Here is a 23,328-nt window from a genome sequence, read left to right on the forward strand (position 1 = left end):
AAGTTGCAAAATCTCGAAGAGAGGTTAGCTACGTTGAAGATCATTAAGGAAGGTGAAGAGTTCTTGGACAGAGCAGAATTATCTCTTCATGTTACAGAAAGAGAAGAAATTCGAAGTGCACCTGAAGAAACAGAGGAATGGAGACATGTGACCCAGAGAAGCAGGAGGATCAGGAGGCAGTCAGCACCTATACTGCTCAGAAACCAGTACCAGGCTCTCACGCAGGAAAACAATGAAGAAATACATCAGGATAAGACTTTGCCAACAAGCAGCAACCTTGTACGCCTTCAGAGTCCTCCTGGATGGAGAAAGAAAAATGTTGTGAAGAAGAAACGGAGAGTGGTGGTCATGGGGGATTCCCTGTTGAGAGGAACAGAGGCCTCTATCTGCAGACCGGATATAACTTCAAGAGAAATGTGCTGTCTTCCAGGTGCAAAAATTAAAGATGTGTCTGACAGGATATCAGGACTCTTCAGACCTACAGATGACTACCCATTCCTGCTACTACATGTGGGGACAAATGACACTGCAAGAAACGACCTGGAAACCATCTGCAGAGACTTTGAAGACTTAGGCAAGAAAGTGAAAGAACTGGGAGCGCAGGTGGTCTTCTCTTCCATCCTCCCAGTGGATGGCCATGGAACAAGGAGGTGGAATAAGATTCTGCAGGTGAACAACTGGCTACGTCGATGGTGCCGTCAGCAACGATTTGGATTTCTGGATCACGGAGTGAACTACTTATACGATGGACTACTTGCTAGAGATGGGGTGCACCTTACGAAGACTGGTAAGCATGTATTTGGAAGTCGCCTTGCTACACTTGTAAGGAGAGCTTTAAACTAGAACAACATGGGAAGGGAAGCAAAAGACCAGAAAAAGCCATACACCTGACAAATGCTATTGAGAACTCTGCTATTAGAAGTGGAAAGGAAGAACAAAGACGAAAGAATCTAATTAATAAAAATATTGGAGAAAGAGAAACCAATCACAAACTAAAATGTTTCTATACTAATGCACAAAGCATGGGCAACAAACAAGGAGAATTGGAACTACTAACACAGGAAAAGAAATATGATGTCATTGGAATCACTGAAACTTGGTGGGACAATACACATGATTGGAATACAAGACTAGAAGGATACAACTTATTTGCAAGAAACAGACTTGATAAACGAGGAGGGGGTGTCGCATTGTATGTTAGAAACGCGTATATCTGCACAGAGATTGAAGCTTCAGAGACTGGGAGTTCTGTGGAAACTGTTTGGGTAAGAATACAAGGACAGAACAATGGAAAGGACACCATTGTAGGCATTTACTACAGGCCGCCTGTGCAAGCTGAAGCTATGGATGAACTCTTTATGCATCAAATGGCCAAGTTCTCCAAAAAATATGACATAGTTGTCATGGGAGATTTCAACTATCCAGACATTTGTTGGGAATCTCTCTCAGGCAAAACTAACAGGTCAAGGAAATTCTTATCCTCTCTTGCTGACAACTTTATCTTCCAAAAGGTAAGGGAGAAAACAAGGGGAACTGCTACCTTGGATCTAATCCTTATAAACAGGGAGGAAATGGTTGAGGAGGTAAAAGTGGCTGGGACCCTAGGAGGTAGCGACCATGCTATTTTAGAATTTTGGATAACTAGAGGCGAAAGACCTGTGAAGACTCAGACGTCAAGGTTAGATTTCAGAAAGGCAGATTTTAAGGGATTCAGAAAGAGAATTGGAGGGATCCAATGGCTGGATATCCTTAAAGACAAAAATGTCCAGGAAGGATGGGAAATCTTGAAAAATGAAATTCTCAAAGCACAGTTGTTAACAATTCCGAAAAGAGGGAAGAATAGGAAGCAGTTAAGGAAACCAGGATGGATGAACACAGAACTTAAGCACATGCTAAAAAGGAAGAAAAAAATGTTTATAAAATGGAAAGAGGGAGGCATATCTAAAGAAGAATATAATGCTGTCTGCAGAACCTGCAGGGCACAAATCAGATTATCTAAAGCTGAAAATGAATTGAGGCTTGCAAGAGATGTCAAAAGCAATAATAAAGGATTTTGGGGATATGTCAAAAGTAAAAGAAAAGTCAAAGATGCTATAGGATTTTTACAGGATGAAAATGATGAAATGGTAAGACAGGATGTTGAGAAGGCTGAACTTTTAAATTCCTATTTTGCATCTGTTTTCTCTCAGAAAGGAAATGTAACATCAACTGTTATTCACTGTCCTATTAAGGGAATAGAAGAATCCAGGATATCTATAAACAGAAAGATAGTGAGGAAACACTTAGCTAGCCTAAATGAATTCAAGTCTCCAGGTCCAGATGAATTACACCCCAGAGTACTGAAGGAGATAGCAGAAGACATTTTTGAACCCCTCTCTATAATCTTTGAAAATTCTTGGAGAACAGGAGAAGTGCCAGAAGACTGGAGAAGAGCAAATGTTGTTCCTATCTTCAAAAAGGGGAAGAAGGTGGACCCAGGTAACTATAGGCCGGTGAGTCTGACTTCTATACCAGGAAAGATCTTTGAACAAATTATTAAACAACATGTATGTCAATACCTGGATAAGAATGAAGTGATTAAACAGAGTCAGCATGGGTTTGTAACTAATAAGTCATGTCAGACTAACTTAATTTCCTTCTATGACGGTATCACTGATTGGTTGGATCAAGGAAATGCTGTAGATATAGTATATCTTGACTTCAGCAAAGCATTTGACAAAGTCTCTCATACAATCCTTATTGAAAAAATGATTAAGTATGGAATGGACAAGGCAACTGTTAGGTGGATTCATAACTGGCTTAGTGATCGGACCCAAAGAGTGGTCGTAAATGGCTGCACATCCAGTTGGAAGAATGTCTCAAGTGGGGTACCACAGGGCTCTGTCCTGGGCCCTGTATTGTTCAACATCTTTATCAACGATTTAGATGAAGGAATTGAGGGTAAACTGATTAAATTTGCTGATGACACAAAGCTAGGAGGGATAGCTAATACTAGAGAAGAGAGAGAGAGGATTCAAAAAGATTTAAATAAACTGGAGAAGTGGGCAGCAACTAACAGAATGGTTTTTAACAGGGAGAAATGCAAAGTACTACATCTGGGCAATAAAAATGGAAAAAGCATATATAGAATGGGAGGAATAGGGCTAAGTGACAGCACATGTGAAAAAGACTTGGGTATACTAATAGATCACAGACTGAATATGAGTCAACAGTGTGATGCAGCAGCAAAAAAGGCAAATGCAATTCTAGGATGTATTAACAGAAGCATACAGTCTAGATCACGTGAAGTCATTATTTCCCTCTACTCCTCTTTGGTCAGACCTCATCTGGAATATTGTGTCCAGTTTTGGGCACCACATTTTAAAAAAGACATCAACAAACTGGAGCAAGTTCAGAAAAGAGCGACCAGAATGGTGACCGGTCGGCAAACCCTGTCTTATGAGGAAAGGTTGCAGGATTTGGGAATGTTTAGTTTGCAAAAGAGAAGACTGAGAGGAGACTTAATAGCTGTCTACAAATATCTAAAGGGCTGTCACATTGTAGAAGGATCAACTTTATTCTCATTTGCACAAGGAAAGACTAGAAGCAATGGGATGAAACTGAATGGGAGGAGACACAGATTAGATATTAGAAAAAACTTTTTGACAGTTAGAGTGATCAATGAGTGGAACAGGCTGCCACGAGAAGTGGTGAGTTCTCCTTCAATGGAAGTCTTCAAACAGAGGCTGGACAGATATCTGACTGGGATGATTTAGCGAATCCTGCTTTGAGCAGGGGGTTGGATCAGATGGCCCAGGAGGTCCCTTCCAACTCTACGATTCTATGATTCTATGATTCTATGATTCTATCTCAAACAAGGAGAAGACTCATCAGATATGCAGTCAAGAGGCCCATGATCTCTCTGGATGAACTGCAGAGATCTACAGCTGAGGTGGGATAGTCTGTCCATGGGACAACAATCAGTCGTACACTGCATAAATCTGGCTTTTATGGAAGAGTGGCAAGAAGAAAGCCATTTATCAAAGATATCCATAAAAAGGTGTTGTTTAAAGTATGCAACAAGCCACCTGGGAAACACACCAAACATGTGGAAGAAGGTGCTCTGGTCAGATGAAACCAAAATCCATCTTTTTGGCAACAATGCCAAGCGATATGTTTGGCGTAAAGGCAACACAGCTCATCACCATGAACACAACATCCCCACTGTCAAACATGGTGGTGGCAGCATTATGGTTTGGGCCTGCTTTACTTCAGCAGGGACAGGGAAGATGGTTAAAATTGATGGGAAGATGGATGGAGCCAAATACAGGACCATTCTTGAAGAAAACCTGTGGGAGTCTGCAAAAGACTTGAGACTGGGACGAAGATTTGTCTTCCAACAAGACAATGATCCCAAACATAAAGCAAAATCTACAATGGAATGGTTCACAAATAAACATATCCAGGTGTTAGAATGGCCAAGTCACAGTCCAGACCTGAATCCAATCGAGAATCTGTGGAAAAAGCTGAAAACTGCTGTTCACAAACGATCTCCATCAAACCTCACTGAGCTCGAGCTGTTTGCCAAGGAAGAATGGGCAAGAATTTCAGTCTCTCCATGTACAAAACTGATAGAGACATACCCCAAGCGACTTGCAGCTGTAATCGCAGCAAAAAGTGGCGCAACAAAGTATTAAGTTACAGGGGCCGAATAATATTGCACGCCCCACTTTTCAGTTTTTGAATTTCCACAAAAATTTAAAATAACCAATAAATTTCATTCAAAATATATGGATCTATCCCATATCTATCTATCCTATATCTATTTATCTATCTATCTATCCCATGTCTATATATTTATCTATCCCATATTTATCTATCTATCTAACCCATATCTATCTATCTATCCCATATCTATCCCTTATCTATTTATTATTATTTATATAGCGCCATTAATTCAATGGTGCTGTTCATGAGAAGGGGGGTTACACACAAAGTTATATATATCATTACATGCAAAGTTATAGAGATCGTTAACAGTAAACAAATTTACAATGACGGACCGGTACAGAGGGGAGAGGACCCTGTCCTTGCGGACTTACATTCTACGGGATAGTGGGGAAGAGACAGAAGGTCGGGGGTGCAGCAGCTCTGGTGGTGATGAGGTGGCAGCTCGGGCGGTGGTGAGGTGGTAGAATGGTTATTGCAGGCTGTAAGCTTTCCTGAAAAGATGGGTTTTCAGTTTCTGTTTGAAGGAACTGAGGGTGGTGGATAATCGGACGTGTTGAGGCATGGCATTCCAGAGGATGGGGGATATTCGGGAGAAATCTTGGAGGCGGTGAGGAACGATTAAGTGTGGAGGAGAGTAGGAGGTCTTGGGAGAATTGAATATTACATGAGGGAAGATATTGGGAGATTAGTTCAGAAATATAGGGAGGGAACAGGTTGTGGATGGCTTTGTAGGTCAGTGTTAGTAGTTTGAACTGGATTCGTTGGGGAATTGGGAGCCAATGGAGTGATTTGCAGAGGGGAGAGACTGGGGAGTAGCGGTGGATTAGTCGGGCAGCAGAATTGAGGACAGACTGGAGTGGTGCAAGAGAGTTAGCAGGGAGGCCACAGAGGAGAGTGTTGCAGTAGTCAAGGCGGGAGATGATGAGGGCATGTACAAGAGTTTTAGTAGATTGAGTAGACTTTACACGTCTTTGCTCAAAAAATTTGTTGCTCCTGTGGAACCGTAACCTACACCGCCACCAGTTATTGTTGATGGCAATTTAGAACTTTAGGTGTCAAAAATCATTGATTCCTGTATGGTTTGCAACTCTGTACAGTACCTGGTACATTGGAAGGGATAAGGTCCAGAGGAGAGGATGTGTGTGCCGGCATCTGAAGTTTTATTTTCACGTCCGAGCGTTATAAAATTCTGTGAAGCACTTGGGGGTTCAAAGTGCTCACCACACATCTAGATAAGTTCCGTGGGGGGTCTAGTGTCCAAAATGGGGTCACTTGTGGGGAGTTTCAATAGTTTAGGTACATCAGGGGCTCTCCAAACGCACATGACACCCGCAGACCATTCCATCAAAGTCTGCATTCCAAAACGTCACTACTTCCCTTCCGAGCCCCGACGTGTGTCCATACAGTAGTTTTCTCCCACATATGGGGTGTCAGCGTACTCAGGACAAATTGGACAACAACATTTGGGGCTCAATTTCTCCTGTTACCCTTGGGAAAATAAAAAAATTGGGGACTAATTGATCATGTTTGTGGAAAAAATACAATTTTTTTTATTTTCATGCCCGGGCATTATAAACTTCTGTGAAGCCCTTGGGGATTCAAAGTGCTCACCTCACATCTAGATAAGTTCCTTAGGGGGTCTAGTTTTCAAAATGGGGTCATTTGTGGGGGGTTTCCTCTGTTTAGGTACATTAGGGGCTCTCCAAAGGCAACATGACACCCGCAGACCATTCCATCAAAGTCTGCATTCCAAAACGTCACTACTTCCCTTCCGAGCCCCGACGTGTGCCCATACAGTAGTTTTCTCCCACATATGGGGTATCAGCATACTCAGGACAAATTGGACAACAACTTTTGGGGTCCAATTTCTCCTGGTACCCTTGGAAAAATAAAAAAATGGTGACTAAAAGATCATGTTTGTGGAAAAAATACGAATTTTTTATTTTCACGCCCGGGCGTTATAAACTTCTGTGAAGCACTGGGGGGTTCAAAGTTCTCACCACACATCTAGATAAGTTCCTTGGGGGGTCTAGTTTACAAAATGGTGTCATTTGTGGGGGGTTTCCACTGTTTAGGTACATCAGGGGTTTTCCAATCGCGACATGGTGTCCGATCTCAATTCCAGCCAAAAACGTCAAATGGCGCTGCTTCCCTTCCAAGCTCTGCCATGCACCCAAATAGTGGTTTACTCCCACATGTGGGGTATCACCGTACTCAGGACAAATTGCAGAATAACTTTTAGGGTCCTGTTACCCTTGGAAAAATAAGAATTTAGGGTGAAAAGATCATTTTTGTGGAAAAATTTGATTTTTTAATTGTACGGCTTTATGTTATAAACTTCTGTGAAGCCCTTGGGGGTTCAAAGTTCTCACCACACATCTAGATAAGTTGCTTAGGGGGTCTAGTTTCCAAAATGGTGTCATTTGTGGGGGGTTTCCACTGTTTTGGTACATCAGGGGTTTTCCAATCGCGACATGGTGTCCGATCTCAATTCCAGCCAAAAACGTCAAATGGCGCTGCTTCCCTTCCGAGCTCTGCCATGCGCACAAATAGTGGTTTACCCCCACATGTGGGGTATCAGCGTACTCAGGACAAATTGCACAATAACTTTTAGGGTCCTGTTACCCTTGGGAAAATAAAAATTGGGGTGAAAAGATCATTTTTGTGGAAAAAATATGATTTTTTAATTGTACTGCTGTACGTTATAAACTTCTGTAAAGCCCTTGTGGGTTCAAAGTTCTCTCCACATATCTAGATAAGTTCCTTGGGGGGTCTAGTTTCCAAAATGGGGTCACTTGTAGGGGGTTTCCACTGTTTAGGTACATCAGGGACTCTCCAAACGTGACATGGCATCCGATCTGAATTCCAGACAATTTTGCATTGAAAAAGTCAAACGGCGCTCCTTCCATTCTGAGCTCTGCCATGCGCCGAAACAGTCGTTCCCCCCCCCCACATATCAGGTATCAGCGTACTCAGGACAAATTGCACAATAACTTTTGCAGTCCAATTTCTCCTGTTACCCTTGGTAAAATAAAAAAAATTGAACCTGAAGTACTTTTTTTGTGAAAAAAAGTTAGATGTTCATTTTTTTTTTTAAATATTCAAAAAAATTCCTGTGACGCACCTAAAGGGTTAATAAACTTCTTGAATGTGGTTTTGAGCACCTTAAGGGGTGCAGTTTTTAGAATGGTGTCACTTTTGGGTATTTTCTATCATATAGACCCCTCAAAGTGGCTTCAAATGTGATGTGGTCCGTAAAAATAAAATGGTGTTGTAAAAATGAGAAATCGCTGGTCAACTTTTAACCCTTATAACTTCCTAACAAAAAAAAAATTTTGGTTCCAAAATTGTGCTGATGTAAAGTAAACATGTGGGAAATGTTACTTATCAAGTTTTTTGGGTGCCATATCTCTGTGATTTAAGGGCATAAAAATTCAAATTTGGAAAATTGCGAAATTTTCAAAATTTTCGCCAAATTTCCATTTTTCTCACAAATAAACGCAAGTTATTTGAATGAAATTTTACCACTAACATGAAGTACAATATGTCACGAGAAAACAATGTCAGAATCACCGGGATTCATGGAAGCGTTCCAGAGTTATGACCTCATAAAGGTACAGTGGTCAGAATTGTAAAAATTGGCCCGGTCATGAACGTGCAAACCACCCTTGGGGGTGAAGTGGTTAAAGTCCACAAAGTTAAATGCTTCTGAAACACAAAAACCCAATCCCTTTGAAAGAACAGACACGTGTGAGCTATTCAGAGCATGATCAGTTAAATTCAACACCATGTTATCACAAGAGTCTGTTGCTGTTTCTGCCTCCTTTTCCACTGGCGTCCGGCGCCTTCTTCCCTTCACCCCTCTGCGCGTTCTCCGCCTAAAGGGGGCGCCGGAGCGGAATCTGCTGCCTTAGCATAAGTCCTTTCTGAATAGCCTGGTGAAGTGAGGGATTCTTCTTGGGCACTTGAGTCAGACTCTGTTGTCAGATATTCATTCCTATATTTCTTGCCACCATGTTTCCTATTATTTCTCTTGTAATGAAAGAACCTTTGTGGTTTCCCACTCTCATGTTCATTCTTATTTTTATTCCATGAAAAACTGCGGTTGGAGTCATAATCACCTTTGTCACGGATACATTTGTCCCTTTTGACCTGTCTCACATTCGCCTGAATGGTGATCAATTTAGGGTCCTTTTCTTATTCAGGGATAACCACTGTGGATCCGTTAGTCTAGATTTGACCTCATCCTTGGTTTTTTTAATATCCCACTCCAATTGAGTGTCACTTTTCATATTAAACTCATAAACCAATTTCAGTAATTTTTCTGAACATTCCAAAAATATTTTTTGCCATTCAGCCAAAAATAACGGCTCCTCTCTGAAATGTGATGCTCTTTAAAAATCCTTACGCCTCGCGGGACTCTGCCTGCTTCCACATAAGATTGAAGAGAATTGTGAGTCCAGAACAGTCTGACCTCTTTTCCTGTCAGATTGAACAATTTGCCGATGTTTTAAAGAAATAGAATAAAGCAGATTTTAACCCGGTGAGTGCCATCTGTATTTCTCTTTTCCTTTTTGGTGAAGCCACTTGAAATAATATCTTCCCCCTGCATCGGTGTTTCAGAGGTCTCCAGAATGGTTTGCATATTCCCCGCAGTTTTTATTGGTGAACAATTAGATATTTCTGTTGGTACTGTATGATTGCCAGACCCTCCCTCATTCCTATTGCTATTTTTCCTCTTATTACCTTCAGTGCTAGTCCCATCCTTCCCATTCCAGTTTGTATTAATCCATTTTTTATTTCTTTTACTCAAACCATTAATCAGTTTGCTCCTCTGTTCCTCAGAGTGAGCCCTTTGTTTTTCAGATGTTAAAATAGAAAAGGATTCATCCTTCCTGGCACCTTTATAATTTTTCTCCTCCTTTTTTTCATAATTATTATTAATGCTTGATGATTGATTACCATTTCCCCCCTCGGATATCATAAATTCACCAGTATCCATAGCCTCTGCTTTTTCAGGACTTTTCCCACTCCCTGAGTTCTCCTTCCTATCCCTCCATAGTTTGCCAGCTTTTCTCTTTATTAGATCTTCCTCAGATTTATTCAGTTTGGTTCTCAATCCTACATCATAAGTCCTAAATTCCGATGACAAAGACAAAAGCTCCAAATTTTCCCTCAGGTGTCTGGCACCCTCAAGTGCTATTTCTGCCAGGGAATCTCTCTTAGATATCGATAATTTAAGGAAACCCATAGAGCAGTTGAGGGAGTGTCCCATAGAATATTGATGAGGCTGAATGTCATAACCTGAAAATGTATAATGATTGTTTAACGAATGTTTTTTTTACAATGTTTTTATTGGGGATGTAAGGGTTAACGCGCAATACCAGGGGGAGGTCGCATAGGATTGTGGGTTGTTCCAACTAGGGCTACCTACAAAGGCTGTAATAATTCATGCTTCCTTCATTCCACCTGAGGAAGACGGCTGTGACCGTAGAAACGCGTTGTGGGTATTGGAGGAAGAATAAAAGCTGAGATTTTATGTCACCACCGGCCCCTGTCCAGTAGCCTTTATCTCTTACTTATAGAGGCTACTGTGCAGGCGCCGCCATCACCGGTGACATTGTGCTGGATGTAATTTTTTTCTAAGCCTCACAATAGCCACAATATTATAGGCATTATCAACAATAATATCAATGCTATTATATGCATTATGTAATAATGGGGGGCAGGTCAGTGAGGGATCAGCGACCAGTCATAAGCCAATACAGATGAATATGTAATCAGAGCACCACATAAAGCCCCGCCCACAGCCCCGCCCCAGAGCACGAGAATCTCATTAACTGAAAACTACAAATACAGATTACACAACAACCACAAGACGGATTTCATCACCAGGTATCATTGTAATCAGTATAACGGCGCTGACCTGACAGTGTCTGTAGGTTACTGAGCACAATCCTGCTGACAGGTTCCCTTTAAGACATCTCAGCTCTGCACTATTATACACAGTTCTCTATAAATGTGTAATATTTCTTCTTGAAACTCATCTGACAGAAAATATTGGACCTGACGATAGTTTAGATTGTGACGTCACCGAGCCCCATACTCTAATTACCCCAGAGAGGTTTCACCACTAGCTGCTCATTTATTACTGATGGAGACTGTGGAGTTTGATCATTTCAGTAGATGTTATTGTCTATAGTCACAGTGTTTGATTACAGTAGTGTCTAAAATCCTCTGATTTAACCTCTTCCCGCAGCCAGTTTTTTTTAATATCTGACGTGTGTCACTTTATGTGGTGATAAATTCTTCACAAAGGATAATAGGAAACAAATGGATCTTACAAATTATTCTCCAGCTTCGCACTATACCCTACATATGATTGTACACTACTGTCTGGGCACATGGCAGTGTTCAGAAGGGAAGGAGCGCCATTTAGCTATTTGAATGCAGATCTAGCTGGAATATTTTGCAGACACAATGTATTGGGAGCACTGTTCATGGTCACCTGGCAGCTCAAAAGATGTCCACCATGAACATGCTTGGCTCTATCTTCTCTGCTTTCCATATCCCAAGGATTGCCTTGCTCATCGCCCTTTAACACCCTCACATGGAATCTGGACTTACACAGGGACCCCTAGCCTTGGACCATGGTGTTACCTGCTATTCTGTGGTGTTAGATGGCAAGAAGAATAGTCAGGTATCTGGGTTAGAACCAGAAGGACAGAATACAGAATCAGAAGACACAAGAGTAGTCAGTAAACGGGCCATGGTCACGGCAGGAAACAAATACACAAGCCGCAAGCTGAGCACAGAGGACTGAACCAGAGGAGAACAGCGCTGTGTCTGGCAGATTCCGGCCATGTGCTTTGCGCTTTAGTAGGGTGTGGTACTCTCCAATTGGCTTAAGTAGGGAGAAGATTACTCCAGCTGGACAGCAGGAACAGATCCCAGATGAGATTGGACACACCATATGCAGAAGCCCTAATATAACTAAATGACACAAAACCAAAATAGTCGAAATCCCCATAAAGTGATTCCATTTTATAAATTATTTCACTGAGGGTTATAATCTATACACACGTGGTCAAAATTGTTGTTACCCCTTCTACAGATTTTTTTTTTTTTTTAAATAAAACTCATGAAATAGGCCTGGACAGAAATGATGGAACCCCTGAAAATAATGTGATAAAAGGGACATGTGAAATCACGGTGTGTCCACTAATTAGCATCACAGGTGTCTACAATCTTGGAATCAGTGAGTGGCCTGTATAGAGGCTACAGATACTCACTGTGCTGTGTGGTGACATGGTGTGTATCACACTCAACATGGACCAGAGGAAGCGAAGGAAAGAGTTGTCTCAGGAGATGAGAAAGAAAATTATAGACACCTGTTAAAGGTAAAAGTTATAAGACCATCTCCAAGCAGCTCGATGTTCTTGTCAGTACAGTTGCACATATTATTCAGGAATGTAAGCTCCATGGGACTGTAGCCAACCTCCCTGGACGTGGCCGCAGGAGGAAAACTGATGACAAATCCAAGAGACGGATAATACGAATGGTAACAAAAGAGCCCAGAAAACTTCTAAACAGATTATAGGTGAACTTCAAGCTCCAGAAAGATCAGTGTCAGATCGCACCATCCGTCGTTGTATGAGCCAAAGTAAACTTTATGGGAGACGACCAAGGAGGACACCATTATTGAAAATAATCATAAAAAACCAGACTGGAATTTGACAAACTATATGTTGACAAGCCACAAAGCTTCTGGGAGAATGTCCTATGGACAGATGAGACAAAAATGGAACTTTCTGGCAAGGCACATCAGCTCTATGTTCTCAGATGGAAAAATGAAGTATATCACGAAAAGAACACTGTCCCTAATGTGAAACATGGAGGAGGTTCTGTTATGTTCCGTGAATACTTTGCTGCATCTGGCACAGGGTGTCTAGAATGTGTGCAGGGAACAATGAAATCTCAAGACTATCAAGGGATTCTAGAGAGAAATGTGCTGGCCAGTATCAGAAAGCTTGGTCTCAGTCGCAGGTCATGGGTCTTGCAACAGGATAACAACACAAAATACACAGCTAAAAACACGCAAGAATGGCCAAGAGGAAATCATTGGACTATTCTGAAGTGGTCTTCTGTGAGCCCAGACCTAAATCCTATTGAGCATCTTTGGAAAGAGATGAAACATGCCGTCTGGAAAATGCAACCTTCAAACACGAGACAACTGGAGCAGTTGCTCTTGAAGAGTGGTCCAAAATACCTGTCGAGAGGTGCAGAAGTCTCCTTGACAGTTGCAGAAATCATTTGATTGCAGTGATTGCCTCAAAAGGTTGTACAGCAAAATATTTCAGTTAAGGAACCATCATTTCTGTCCAGGCCTATTTCATGAGTTTTATTTTTTTTAAATTCTGTGGAAGCATGGCTGAAAATGTCTGACTTTCATTTGTTAATTTTCATAGATTTTTTATTTATTACTTTTGACAGATTCAAGCTATTTCTGTGACCATTGTAGGTTTTTTGTCATCAAACGACAAGTACCAACAACTTTGACCACATGTGTAGGAGGAGTGAATATTTTGACTCCACAGCCACTTACCGGAAATTAACACGCAGTGGATGTTGGAAAGTGAAAATTACTCATTTGCCATTTTATTACCCAGCACATAGTGCCCAGATTGTGCTCCAGGAGACACACACCACAAATTAAGTGGGTTCTTCTCACTATAATATTGCTAAATACAGGGATCCTAAATGTTGTTTGAGCAAACTGCAAGACTCCGAAGTGAGAGCGGATTTTGCTGGATTGGTTTATAGAAACCTTGTTGCTTTTCAACAGCCTTTGACCACTAATAGTGTGGGAACCTCTGTTTTTCCATTGATAGATGATGGACCTGAGTGGGGACTTGGTTTTTTGTAAGATGAGAATTGGTATTATTTTCGCCTACATAACACTGATTGTTCATTCTGCCTCCCAAATATTGAATAAAAAGAAACCAAACAGTTGAACACCACACACTACTGGTTCATCCAACAAGGTTTTCTATTAGACGGTGAACTGTCATTGTCTTGATAAATAAAGTTTTTTACATAGCTTGCCATTTTTATGGACAGTTTAAGTAGAAATGTTCAAAAATATAAAATTTGGATATTTTATTAAAAATAATTGTTTTTTATCTTAGCAGATGACAGTACCAGGAGATCAGAGGGACAGCTGACATCTTCAATTTTTAAATCAGATGATCTTGAGATCCTACATGATACAACTGAAGTGAATGCCATTACTCCAGATATATCATCATCCATTCACAGCAAAGATCTGTCATCTGATCCTATGAAACAGGTCCCATCTTCTGATTCATTACCGACTACTAAGGAAAATCAAAGTCACAAAAGAGGCAATAAAAAACAAACTGCTCCTAAAGGAAAGAAGCCATTTTCATGTTCAGAATGTGGGAAATATTTTACATGGAAATCACATTTTGTTACTCACCAGAGAACTCACACAGGGGAGAAGCCTTTTTCCTGTTCAGAATGTGGGAAATGTTTTGCACGTAAATCACATTTTGTTACTCACCATAAAACTCACACAGGGGAGAAGCCTTTTTCATGTTTTGAATGTGGGAAATGTTTTAACCAGAGATCACATTTTGTTACTCATCAGAGAACTCACACAGGGGAGAAGCCTTTTTCATGTTTTGAATGTGGGAAATGTTTTAACCAGAGATCACATTTTGTTACTCATCAGAGAACTCACACAGGGGAGAAGCCTTTTTCCTGTTCAGAATGTGGGAAATGTTTTGCACGTAAATCAAATTTTGTTACTCACCAGAGAACTCACACAGGGGAGAAGCCTTTTTCATGTTCAGAATGTGGGAAATGTTTTAATCAGAAATCAGAACTTGTTACTCACCAGAGAACTCACACAGGGGAGAAGCCTTTTTCTTGTTCAGAATGTGGAAAATGTTTTGCACAGAAAACAAGTTTTGTTTCCCACCGGAGAACTCATACAGGGGAGAAGCCTTTTTCCTGTTCAGAATGTGGGAAATGTTTTGCACATAAATCACATTGTGTTAAGCACCAGAGAATTCACACAGGAGTGAAACTTTTTTCCTGCTCAGAATGTGGGAAACGTTTTGCAAGTAAATCACATTTTGTTACTCACCATAGAACTCACACAGGGGAGAAGCCTTTTTCCTGATCATAATGTGGGAAATGTTTTAACCAGAAATGGAATCTTAATAATAATAATAATAATAAGCTTTCTTTCTATATAGTGATAACATATTCCGCAGCCGTTTACAGTTTGCACACATTATCATCGCTGTTCCCAATGAGGCTCACAATGTTAATTCCCTGTCAGTATGTCTTTGCAATGTGGGAGGAAACCCACGTAAACACGAGGAGAACATACAAACTCCTTGCAGATGTTTTCCTTGGTGGGAATTAAACTCAGAACTACAGTGCTGCAAGGCTGCAGTGCTAACCACTGAGCCACCTCACCAGAGAACTCACACAAGAGAGAAGCCTTTTTCCTGTTCAAAATGTGGGAAATATTTTAACCAGAAAGTGATTCTTGTTAGACATCAGAGCAGTCACACAGAGGAGAAGCCTTTTTCATTTTTTTATGTGGGAAATATTTTACTTGGAAATCAACTGTTAATAAACATCAGAGATGTCACATAGGGGAGAAGCCTTTTTTTATGTTCATAATGTTGGCATACTTTTAACCAAAATTGAATCTTCTTAAATGGGTTGTCTCTTGTCATTCCTCATGTTTGCTGACAAAAGGATAAAACTAAACTTTATCAATTCCAAATATACACTATACCCATAATTCACCCCCTGAAGGTTAGTCAGAAGGTGACCAATAGAAAAAACATGTACCCCACATCTCAGTATATAGGGTGAGGTGACATATACACACTCACTCTCCAAGCCTCTCATTTCTACGGGTTTCTTTGTCCTCACCAAAGGTGACTTATCAGGAGACATTTAATATTGATCTATATTCAAGCGAGACTAGACTAAAATACTTAAATCATGTATCATGTTATCCAAATCAGAAAACTAGCCACATATTGGCAGATCCCAGACTTCAAACTATATACTTCGTATAGTTTTTACATTATGAGGGACACAGATCTATCATTCTACAGGAAACAACCTAGGGGTTTTCAGCCTTGGAAGAATAGAGATCTGCTCCATTCACCATCGCTGAACCATGGATACGTTTGGAGAAGCCAGGTTGTGATCCTCCGATCAACTGGCCTTTTACCTTGTATGGACTGTATGGATTGTCATCTTCCTACACTTGTCGTTACCTCCTCTCTGTGCGTGCCACAGGTGGGGTAGCGACAATGGGAGTGAATCATCGGAAGGCTGAGACTCTGTAATGTGCACTCTGTTGGGTATTTTGCTGGGACTGTTCTATGTGTTATCTGCCTGTTTTGTGGTAAAGCCTTCAATAAAGCATTGCCACACTGTTTTACCCTCACTGTGTGTTGTCTGAGTAGCGTTATGCCCATGTTAAAGGGAGAGCCGGCGTTCGGTGGGATGATCCCTGATCCATGTGGTTTCGGCCAGCGGATCGGGGTACACGCTGACCACCCAATGTCTCCACAGGCATGCTTCAATAGTTTCAATGGGAGGCTAGAAGCTGCTATAACCCGATCGGCTCTGCTACATACAGGCAATGCTCAGATCACCTGCATGTAGCAGAGTTGCTCACTTGCTATGAGCGCCAACCACTGGGCAGCACTCATAGGATCCAGCAGTGACAACCATAGAGGTCTGCTGGAGACCTCTGGTTGTCATGTCAACCCATCGGTGACCCGCGATCACGTGACGGTCACTGAAGTGCGGGGTTTATGACCTATCATGTGCGAGAAAAGATGTGGGCTCAGCGCCGGGGCTCACATCAAAAGGAGGGAGTCCGACATCAGCGTACATTTACACCCGATGTCAGAAAGGGGTTAAAGGGGATTGTTTTTACAGAGACAGAAGTGGTAATTAATCATGTATACGTACAAATAATTACAAAAATACACAGCTTCAAATGTTAAATAGTATAGAGTTAAGACAAGAAAATATAATTTGTGTAAATCATGTGTAGATATAAAAATTCAGGCAAATGTCAAATGTTCAAAAACACAGCAAAGAGGCAGAGATGCTTACCTGCCCAGACCTCCAAACAAATGCACTATCAGGGTGAGTGGGCCCATATAGTTAGGATGGGGGCAACACAGGTGCAAGAATACCGATGAGACAACTACTCACAACCTACCAATGTATGGAGGGACGGATGCTTGTTATATTAATGCACAATGAAGGCTTGAATGCGGCGCTGTTCACACAATGGGAATGCACATCATCCAGGCCAACAGCCTATTAGTTACGCCCATACTATTAGATTAGGCGGGCTGCCTAGCGCCATCCAAATGCATCCAATGTGAACAGACACCACAGTTTACAAGACTGAATGGGCCCAACTGCACCCTAAAAAATAAAGTGCAAAAACATATAAAAAATATGAGAGGTATTAGTTAATATTTTGGGTAAAATACGTAAGCAAGTAACCCACGTCATGCGTTGGCCTAAAAAAGTGTCAAAGGACTCACAGAAATTGCTTCTTCTACTTTCACCACTGCTGCTGCTAATGTTTTGGCGTTGAAGAATTGACGGTCCGGAGGTTGGAAGTCTACAGCTGCGATGTGAACGATGTGATTCACTGCTGTCTTGGGGAAAAGCTCTCCTAAGGTTGTGTAAAAGCGTGTTTTGATACTCCAGCATTCGCTGTTCCCTTTCTAGGGCAGGGATCATCTGGCAAAATTTGTTTTTATAATGTGGATCTAATAAAGTGGCAACCCAGCAGTCAGCATTATTCCTAATCATAACTATACGGGGATCATGTTGCAGAAAATACTGCAAGAAGGCGCTCATATGTCGGGCTCTACCATGAGGTCCAAGCCCATGCTGTGTTGGTGGCTGGGTAACAATGAGGCTCGTTTCCTCCATCCCATCCCGCCAACCACAAACAACAGAGAAGGGAGGATTATCCTCTTCATCTGACAGTTACTCGCCCATCACCTCTTTCTCCTCCATTTGTTCCTTGGATCTTGCCCCTTCAATAACAACTTGTCTGTTATCACCAGCCTTCGTCGATCACAGTACTCCACCCTCCCTTGGCACCCACCTGTGTGGCGACAGTCTTGAACTTAAAGACAATATTATCCCTTCTGCATCCTCCACTGCTTCCTCCTCTTCTGGGACCACCATCTCTTCCCGCTGGCTATTCAAAGTCTTCTCCAGCATATAGATGACCAGAATAGTGATGCTGATGATGGTGGCATCAGTGATAACCATCTCAGTAGCCATTTCAAAACTGTGCAGAAGGGTGCAGAGGTCCTTAATCTGTGTGCACCCTGTAAATGTGACATGCGCCATGTCCATACTATGTTGGCCCAGGCTATACGACATGACATACTGCATCAGGGCTTGTTGCTGCTGCCACAGTCGCCGCAACATGTGCAGGGTGGAATTCCACCGTGTATCAATGCAAGTCGATGAGGAGAGGGATGCGAATGGCGGAAATGAGCACACAACTTGCGTGCTTTCTGGAGCAGCTCACCCAGGCCAGGATAGTGGCTGAGAAAACACTGTAACACCAGGTTGAGGACATGAGCCATGCAAGGCACATGTGTGGACTTGCCTTGCCATAGGGCCGCCACCAGGTTTGCACCGTTATCACCTTCCCGGCATGCAGGGTCAGCGGAGACAGCAATTGATCAAACTGAGCCTGGAGAACTGTCCACAACTCTTCAGCTGTATGACTGCGAACTCCAAGACATCAATTTTAAGACTGCCTGATTGCAGAGAGCCCTGGCTGAGCTGTACAGAGGTGGTGGGGGTTTTCACCGCATTTGGAATGCGTGTCTCGTTAAGGCAGAGGTTGAGGGCACAGGTGGAGGCCCTAGAGGAGATAGAGGAGGCAGAAGCAGTGGAGGAAGTGTTAAATGTAGAGGTTTGTCCTGCAAGCCTTGGGGATTCCAAGACTTGTGGAGCAGCACCTGTTCCCACAGCCACCAGAGTCACCCAGTGCCCAGTCAGCGAGATGTAATGCCCTTGGCCATGCTTACTCGTCCAAGTGTCTGTGGTGAAATGCATTCTGGCAGGCAGCGATTTTGTCAAGGAACGGGTGATGTCTGCGACATGCTGGTGTAGCACAGGCACAGCTTTCTTAGAAAAGTAATAGCAACTGGGTAATTGGTACTGGGGGACTGTGACGACTATCCGCTTTCAGAAAATGTCTGTATCTATTAGGCAGAAAGGCAGCATTAACGTGGCCAACAAATTGGAGATGGTGGAGTTCAACCTCTTTGTTTCCTCCTATGCATGACAAAGCTATCTTTTACGTGATCACAACTGCGGAACCATGGGCTGCCTGCACTGCTGAGAGAGGGCGGAGAACGATGAACCGGACAAACTGCTGGACCATGAGAGAGTTGCAGGCAGAGATGTTAATGTGGATTGAGAAACTTGTGGTGTGATCGTTCTCTCTGATCAGTCAAAAAAAGCAGGCTTGTCCGGTTCCTTTACAACTGAAGACAGCATCTCGGTCACCTTGACTGGAGCAGGCAAAGTATGCAAAGAAAGGTTGCACTCTATCATGCTAAAGCATGTCAATGTGGAATGTGTCAAATTTCACATATTCCACATTGACATGCTTTAGCATGCTAGAGTGCAACCTTTCTTTGTATATTGTATATGAGGGTAGCTCCTCTTGGTATACACCTATTCACACTAGTCTGGATGTGCCAGTCAGTTTTTTTGTCTTTTGTATGTTGGCTTACTGACCGAGCACTCTGCCCTCCACCAGGTGGTGATTTTAATTACAGCAGCTCCCTACTTACCCATAAATGCAGGCATTGCTGACAGAGGTGTCCACATTCACCCAGGAATTCAGACATCAGCCTTAGAGAGGTATTCACACAGATCAGGGATAGGGATTAGTGAGTAGCTCCTAATACTCGGGTACTCATAGTGTCCAATGTAAGTCTAATGGGCAGAGAATGTGTGTGACGGAGGTGGTCTGTGGGGCTGTATCTGTGTGCAGTGGTCTGTGGGGCTGTATCTGTGTGCAGTGGTCTGTGGGGCTGTATCTGTGTGCAGTGGTCTGTGGGGCTGTATCTGTGTGCAGTGGTCTGTGGGGCTGTATCTGTGTGCAGTGGTCTGTGGGGCTGTATCTGTGTGCAGTGGTCTGTGGGGATGTATCTGTGTGCAGTGGTCTGTGGGGCTGTATCTGTGTGCAGTGGTCTGTGGGGCTGTATCTGTGTGTGGCGGTCCGTGGGGCTGTGTGTATGTGTGCAGTGGTCTGTGGGGCTGTATCTGTGTGCAGTGGTCTGTGGGGCTGTATCTGTGTGTGGCGGTCCGTGGGGCTGTGTGTATGTGTGCAGTGGTCTGTGGGGCTGTGTGTATGTGTGCAGTGGTCTGTGGGGCTGTATCTGTGTGCAGTGGTCTGTGGGGCTGTATCTATGTGCAGTGGTCTGTGGGGCTGTATCTGTGTGCAGTGGTCTGTGGGGCTGTATCTGTGTGCAGTGGTCTGTGGGGCTGTATCTGTGTGCAGTGGTCTGTGGGGCTGTATCTGTGTGCAGTGGTCTGTGGGGCTGTATCTGTGTGCAGTGGTCTGTGGGGCTGTATCTGTGTGCAGTGGTCTGTGGGACTGTGTGTATGTGTGCGGGGCTGTCAAACTTTTTGCAATTAAATTTCTTTTTTTATATGTGCCTTAGGTTTTTTATCACCACAGCACTGAATGACAAGGTGGGACACAGCAGGCTGTTTAATATTTTGTCACTAGCTACATGTGAATTAGAATACAATACTCGTGCATGGAGCACAATAGAAGCCGTGCACAACACGTGATCGGCTGGATTTGTTTGTGGACCTCTGTAATGTCCAAAAAAGAAAAAGAAATGCGAGAAGGTAAATGTAACAGCCGCACTGGACAGTAGCTACCTGCAGTATCTGACTGATATACAACCACCTCGCTAACTAGCTACAATGTGGATACGGCAGGCTTTATCACATTTACCTACTGATATAATCTTATTTAGAATGCTATAGTCGTGCATGGAGCACTATAGAAGCAGTGCACAACACACTTGTAGGACATGTGCTCCTGGCTTTGTCTGTGGACCCTAGTAATGGCCCCCAAAAAATAAAATATTCCGGAATGTAAATTTTACAGCCGCACTGGACACTATCTAGCTACACGATCTCAATATGGAAGAGGCCAGGAGCCATTTGGTGAGCTGCATTTCTTGCTACATGTTCACAGACTTACAAGTGGAAAAGCCAAACTTGACATGCCACAAATGCAAGCTTGTGTCCCTGTTGGAGGAAAAGTTGCAAAATCTCGAAGAGAGGTTAGCTACGTTGAAGATCATTAAGGAAGGTGAAGAGTTCTTGGACAGAGCAGAATTATCTCTTCATGTTACAGAAAGAGAAGAAATTTGAAGTGCACCTGAAGAAACAGAGGAATGGAGACATGTGACCCAAAGAAGCAGGAGGATCAGGAGGCAGTCAGCACCCATACTTCTCAGGAACCAGTACCAGGCTCTCACGCAGGAAAACGATGAAGAAATACATCAGGATAAGACTTTGCCAACAAACAGCAACCTTGTACGCCTTCAGAGTCCTCCTGGATGGAGAAAGAAAAATGTTGTGAAGAAGAAGCGGAGAGTGGTGGTCATGGGGGATTCCCTATTGAGAGGAACAGAGGCCGCTATCTGCCGACCGGATATAACTTCAAGAGAAATGTGCCGTCTTCCAGGTGCAAAAATTAAAGATGTGTCTGACAGGATATCAGGACTCTTCAGACCTACAGATGACTACCCATTCCTGCTACTACATGTGGGGACAAATGACACCGCAAGAAATGACCTGGAAACCATCTGCAGAGACTTTGAAGACTTAGGCAAGAAAGTGAAAGAACTGGGAGCGCAGGTGGTCTTCTCTTCCATCCTCCCAGTGGATGGCCATGGAACAAGGAGGTGGAATAAGATTCTGCAGGTGAACAACTGGCTACGTCGATGGTGCCGTCAGCAACGATTTGGATTTATGGATCACGGAGTGAATTACCTTTACGATGGACTACTTGCCTGAGATGGGGTGCACCTTACGAAGACTGGAAAACATATTTGGAAGTCGCCTTGCTACACTTGTAAGGAGAGCTTTAAACTAGAACAACATGGGAAGGGAAGCAAAAGACCAGAAAAAGCCATACATCTGAAAAATGCTATTGAGAACTCTGCTATTAGAAGTGGAAAGGAAGAACAAAGACAAAAGAATCTAATTAATAAAAATATTGGAGAAGGAGAAACCAATCACAAACTAAAATGTTTCTATATAATGCACAAAGCATGGGCAACAAACAAGGAGAATTGGAACTACTAACACAGGAAAAGAAATATGATGTCATTGGAATCATTGAAACTTGGTGGGACGATACACATGATTGGAATACAAGACTAGAAGGATACAACTTATTTGCAAGAAACAGACTTGATAAACGAGGAGGAGGTGTCGCATTGTATGTTAGAAACGCGTATATCTGCACAGAGATTGAAGCTTCAGAGACTGGGAGTTCTGTGGAAACTGTTTGGGTAAGAATACAAGGACAGAACAATGGAAAGGACACCATTGTAGGCATTTACTACAGGCCGCCTGTGCAAGCTGAAGATATGGATGAACTCTTTATGCATCAAATGGCCAAGTTCTCTAAAAAATATGACATAGTTGTCATGGGAGATTTCAACTATCCAGACTTTTGTTGGGAATCTCTCTCAGGCAAAACTAACAGGTCAAGGAAATTCTTATCCTCTCTTGCTGACAACTTTATCTTCCAAAAGGTAGGGGAGAAAACAAGGGGAACTGCTACCTTGGATCTAATCCTTATAAACAGGGAGGAAATGGTTGAGGAGGTAAAAGTGGCTGGGACCCTAGGAGGTAGCGACCATGCTATTTTAGAATTTTGGATAACTAGAGGAGGAAGACCTGTGAAGACTCAGACGTCAAGGTTAGATTTCAGAAAGGCAGATTTTAAGGGATTCAGAAAGAGAATTGGAGAGAGCCAATGGCTGGATATCCTTAAAAACAAAAATGCCCAGGAAGGATGGGAAATCTTGAAAAATGAAATTCTCAAAGCACAATTGTTAACAATTCCGAAAAGAGGGAAGAATAGGAAGCATTTAAGGAAACCAGGATGGATGAACACAGAACTTAAGCACATGCTAAAAAGGAAGAAAAAAATGTTTATAAAATGGAAAGAGGGAGGCATATCTAAAGAGGAATATAATGCTGTCTGCAGAACCTGCAGGGCACAAATCAGATTAGCTAAAGCTGAAAATGAATTGAGGCTTGCAAGAGATGTCAAAAGCAATAATAAAGGATTTTGGGGATATGTCAAAAGTAAAAGAAAAGTCAAAGATGCTATAGGATTTTTACAGGATGAAAATGATGAAATGGTAAGACAGGATGTTGAGAAGGCCGAACTTTTAAATTCCTATTTTGCATCTGTTTTCTCTCAGAAAGGAAATGTAACATCAACTGTTC

General features: G+C 42.4%; 1 protein-coding gene across 1 annotated transcript in view; it reads left to right on the plus strand.

Annotated features, from left to right (window-relative positions):
- LOC141047124 (uncharacterized) overlaps positions 1 to 16,213 on the plus strand; it is a 34,339-nt gene extending 18,126 nt beyond the window's left edge. Inside the window, exon 2 of the mRNA XM_073542081.1 lies at positions 13,899 to 16,213. Within this exon, the coding sequence (XP_073398182.1) occupies positions 14,051 to 14,917 (867 nt within the window). The 5' untranslated portion in view covers positions 13,899 to 14,050 and the 3' untranslated portion in view covers positions 14,918 to 16,213. The remainder of the gene's footprint in view (positions 1 to 13,898) is intronic.
- Positions 16,214 to 23,328: the final 7,115 nt, after the last annotated feature.

This window comes from Dendrobates tinctorius, unplaced genomic scaffold (genome assembly GCF_039654945.1).
Source record: "Dendrobates tinctorius isolate UK_male_01 unplaced genomic scaffold, ASM3965494v1 ptg000126l, whole genome shotgun sequence".
NCBI lineage: Eukaryota > Metazoa > Chordata > Amphibia > Anura > Dendrobatidae > Dendrobates > Dendrobates tinctorius.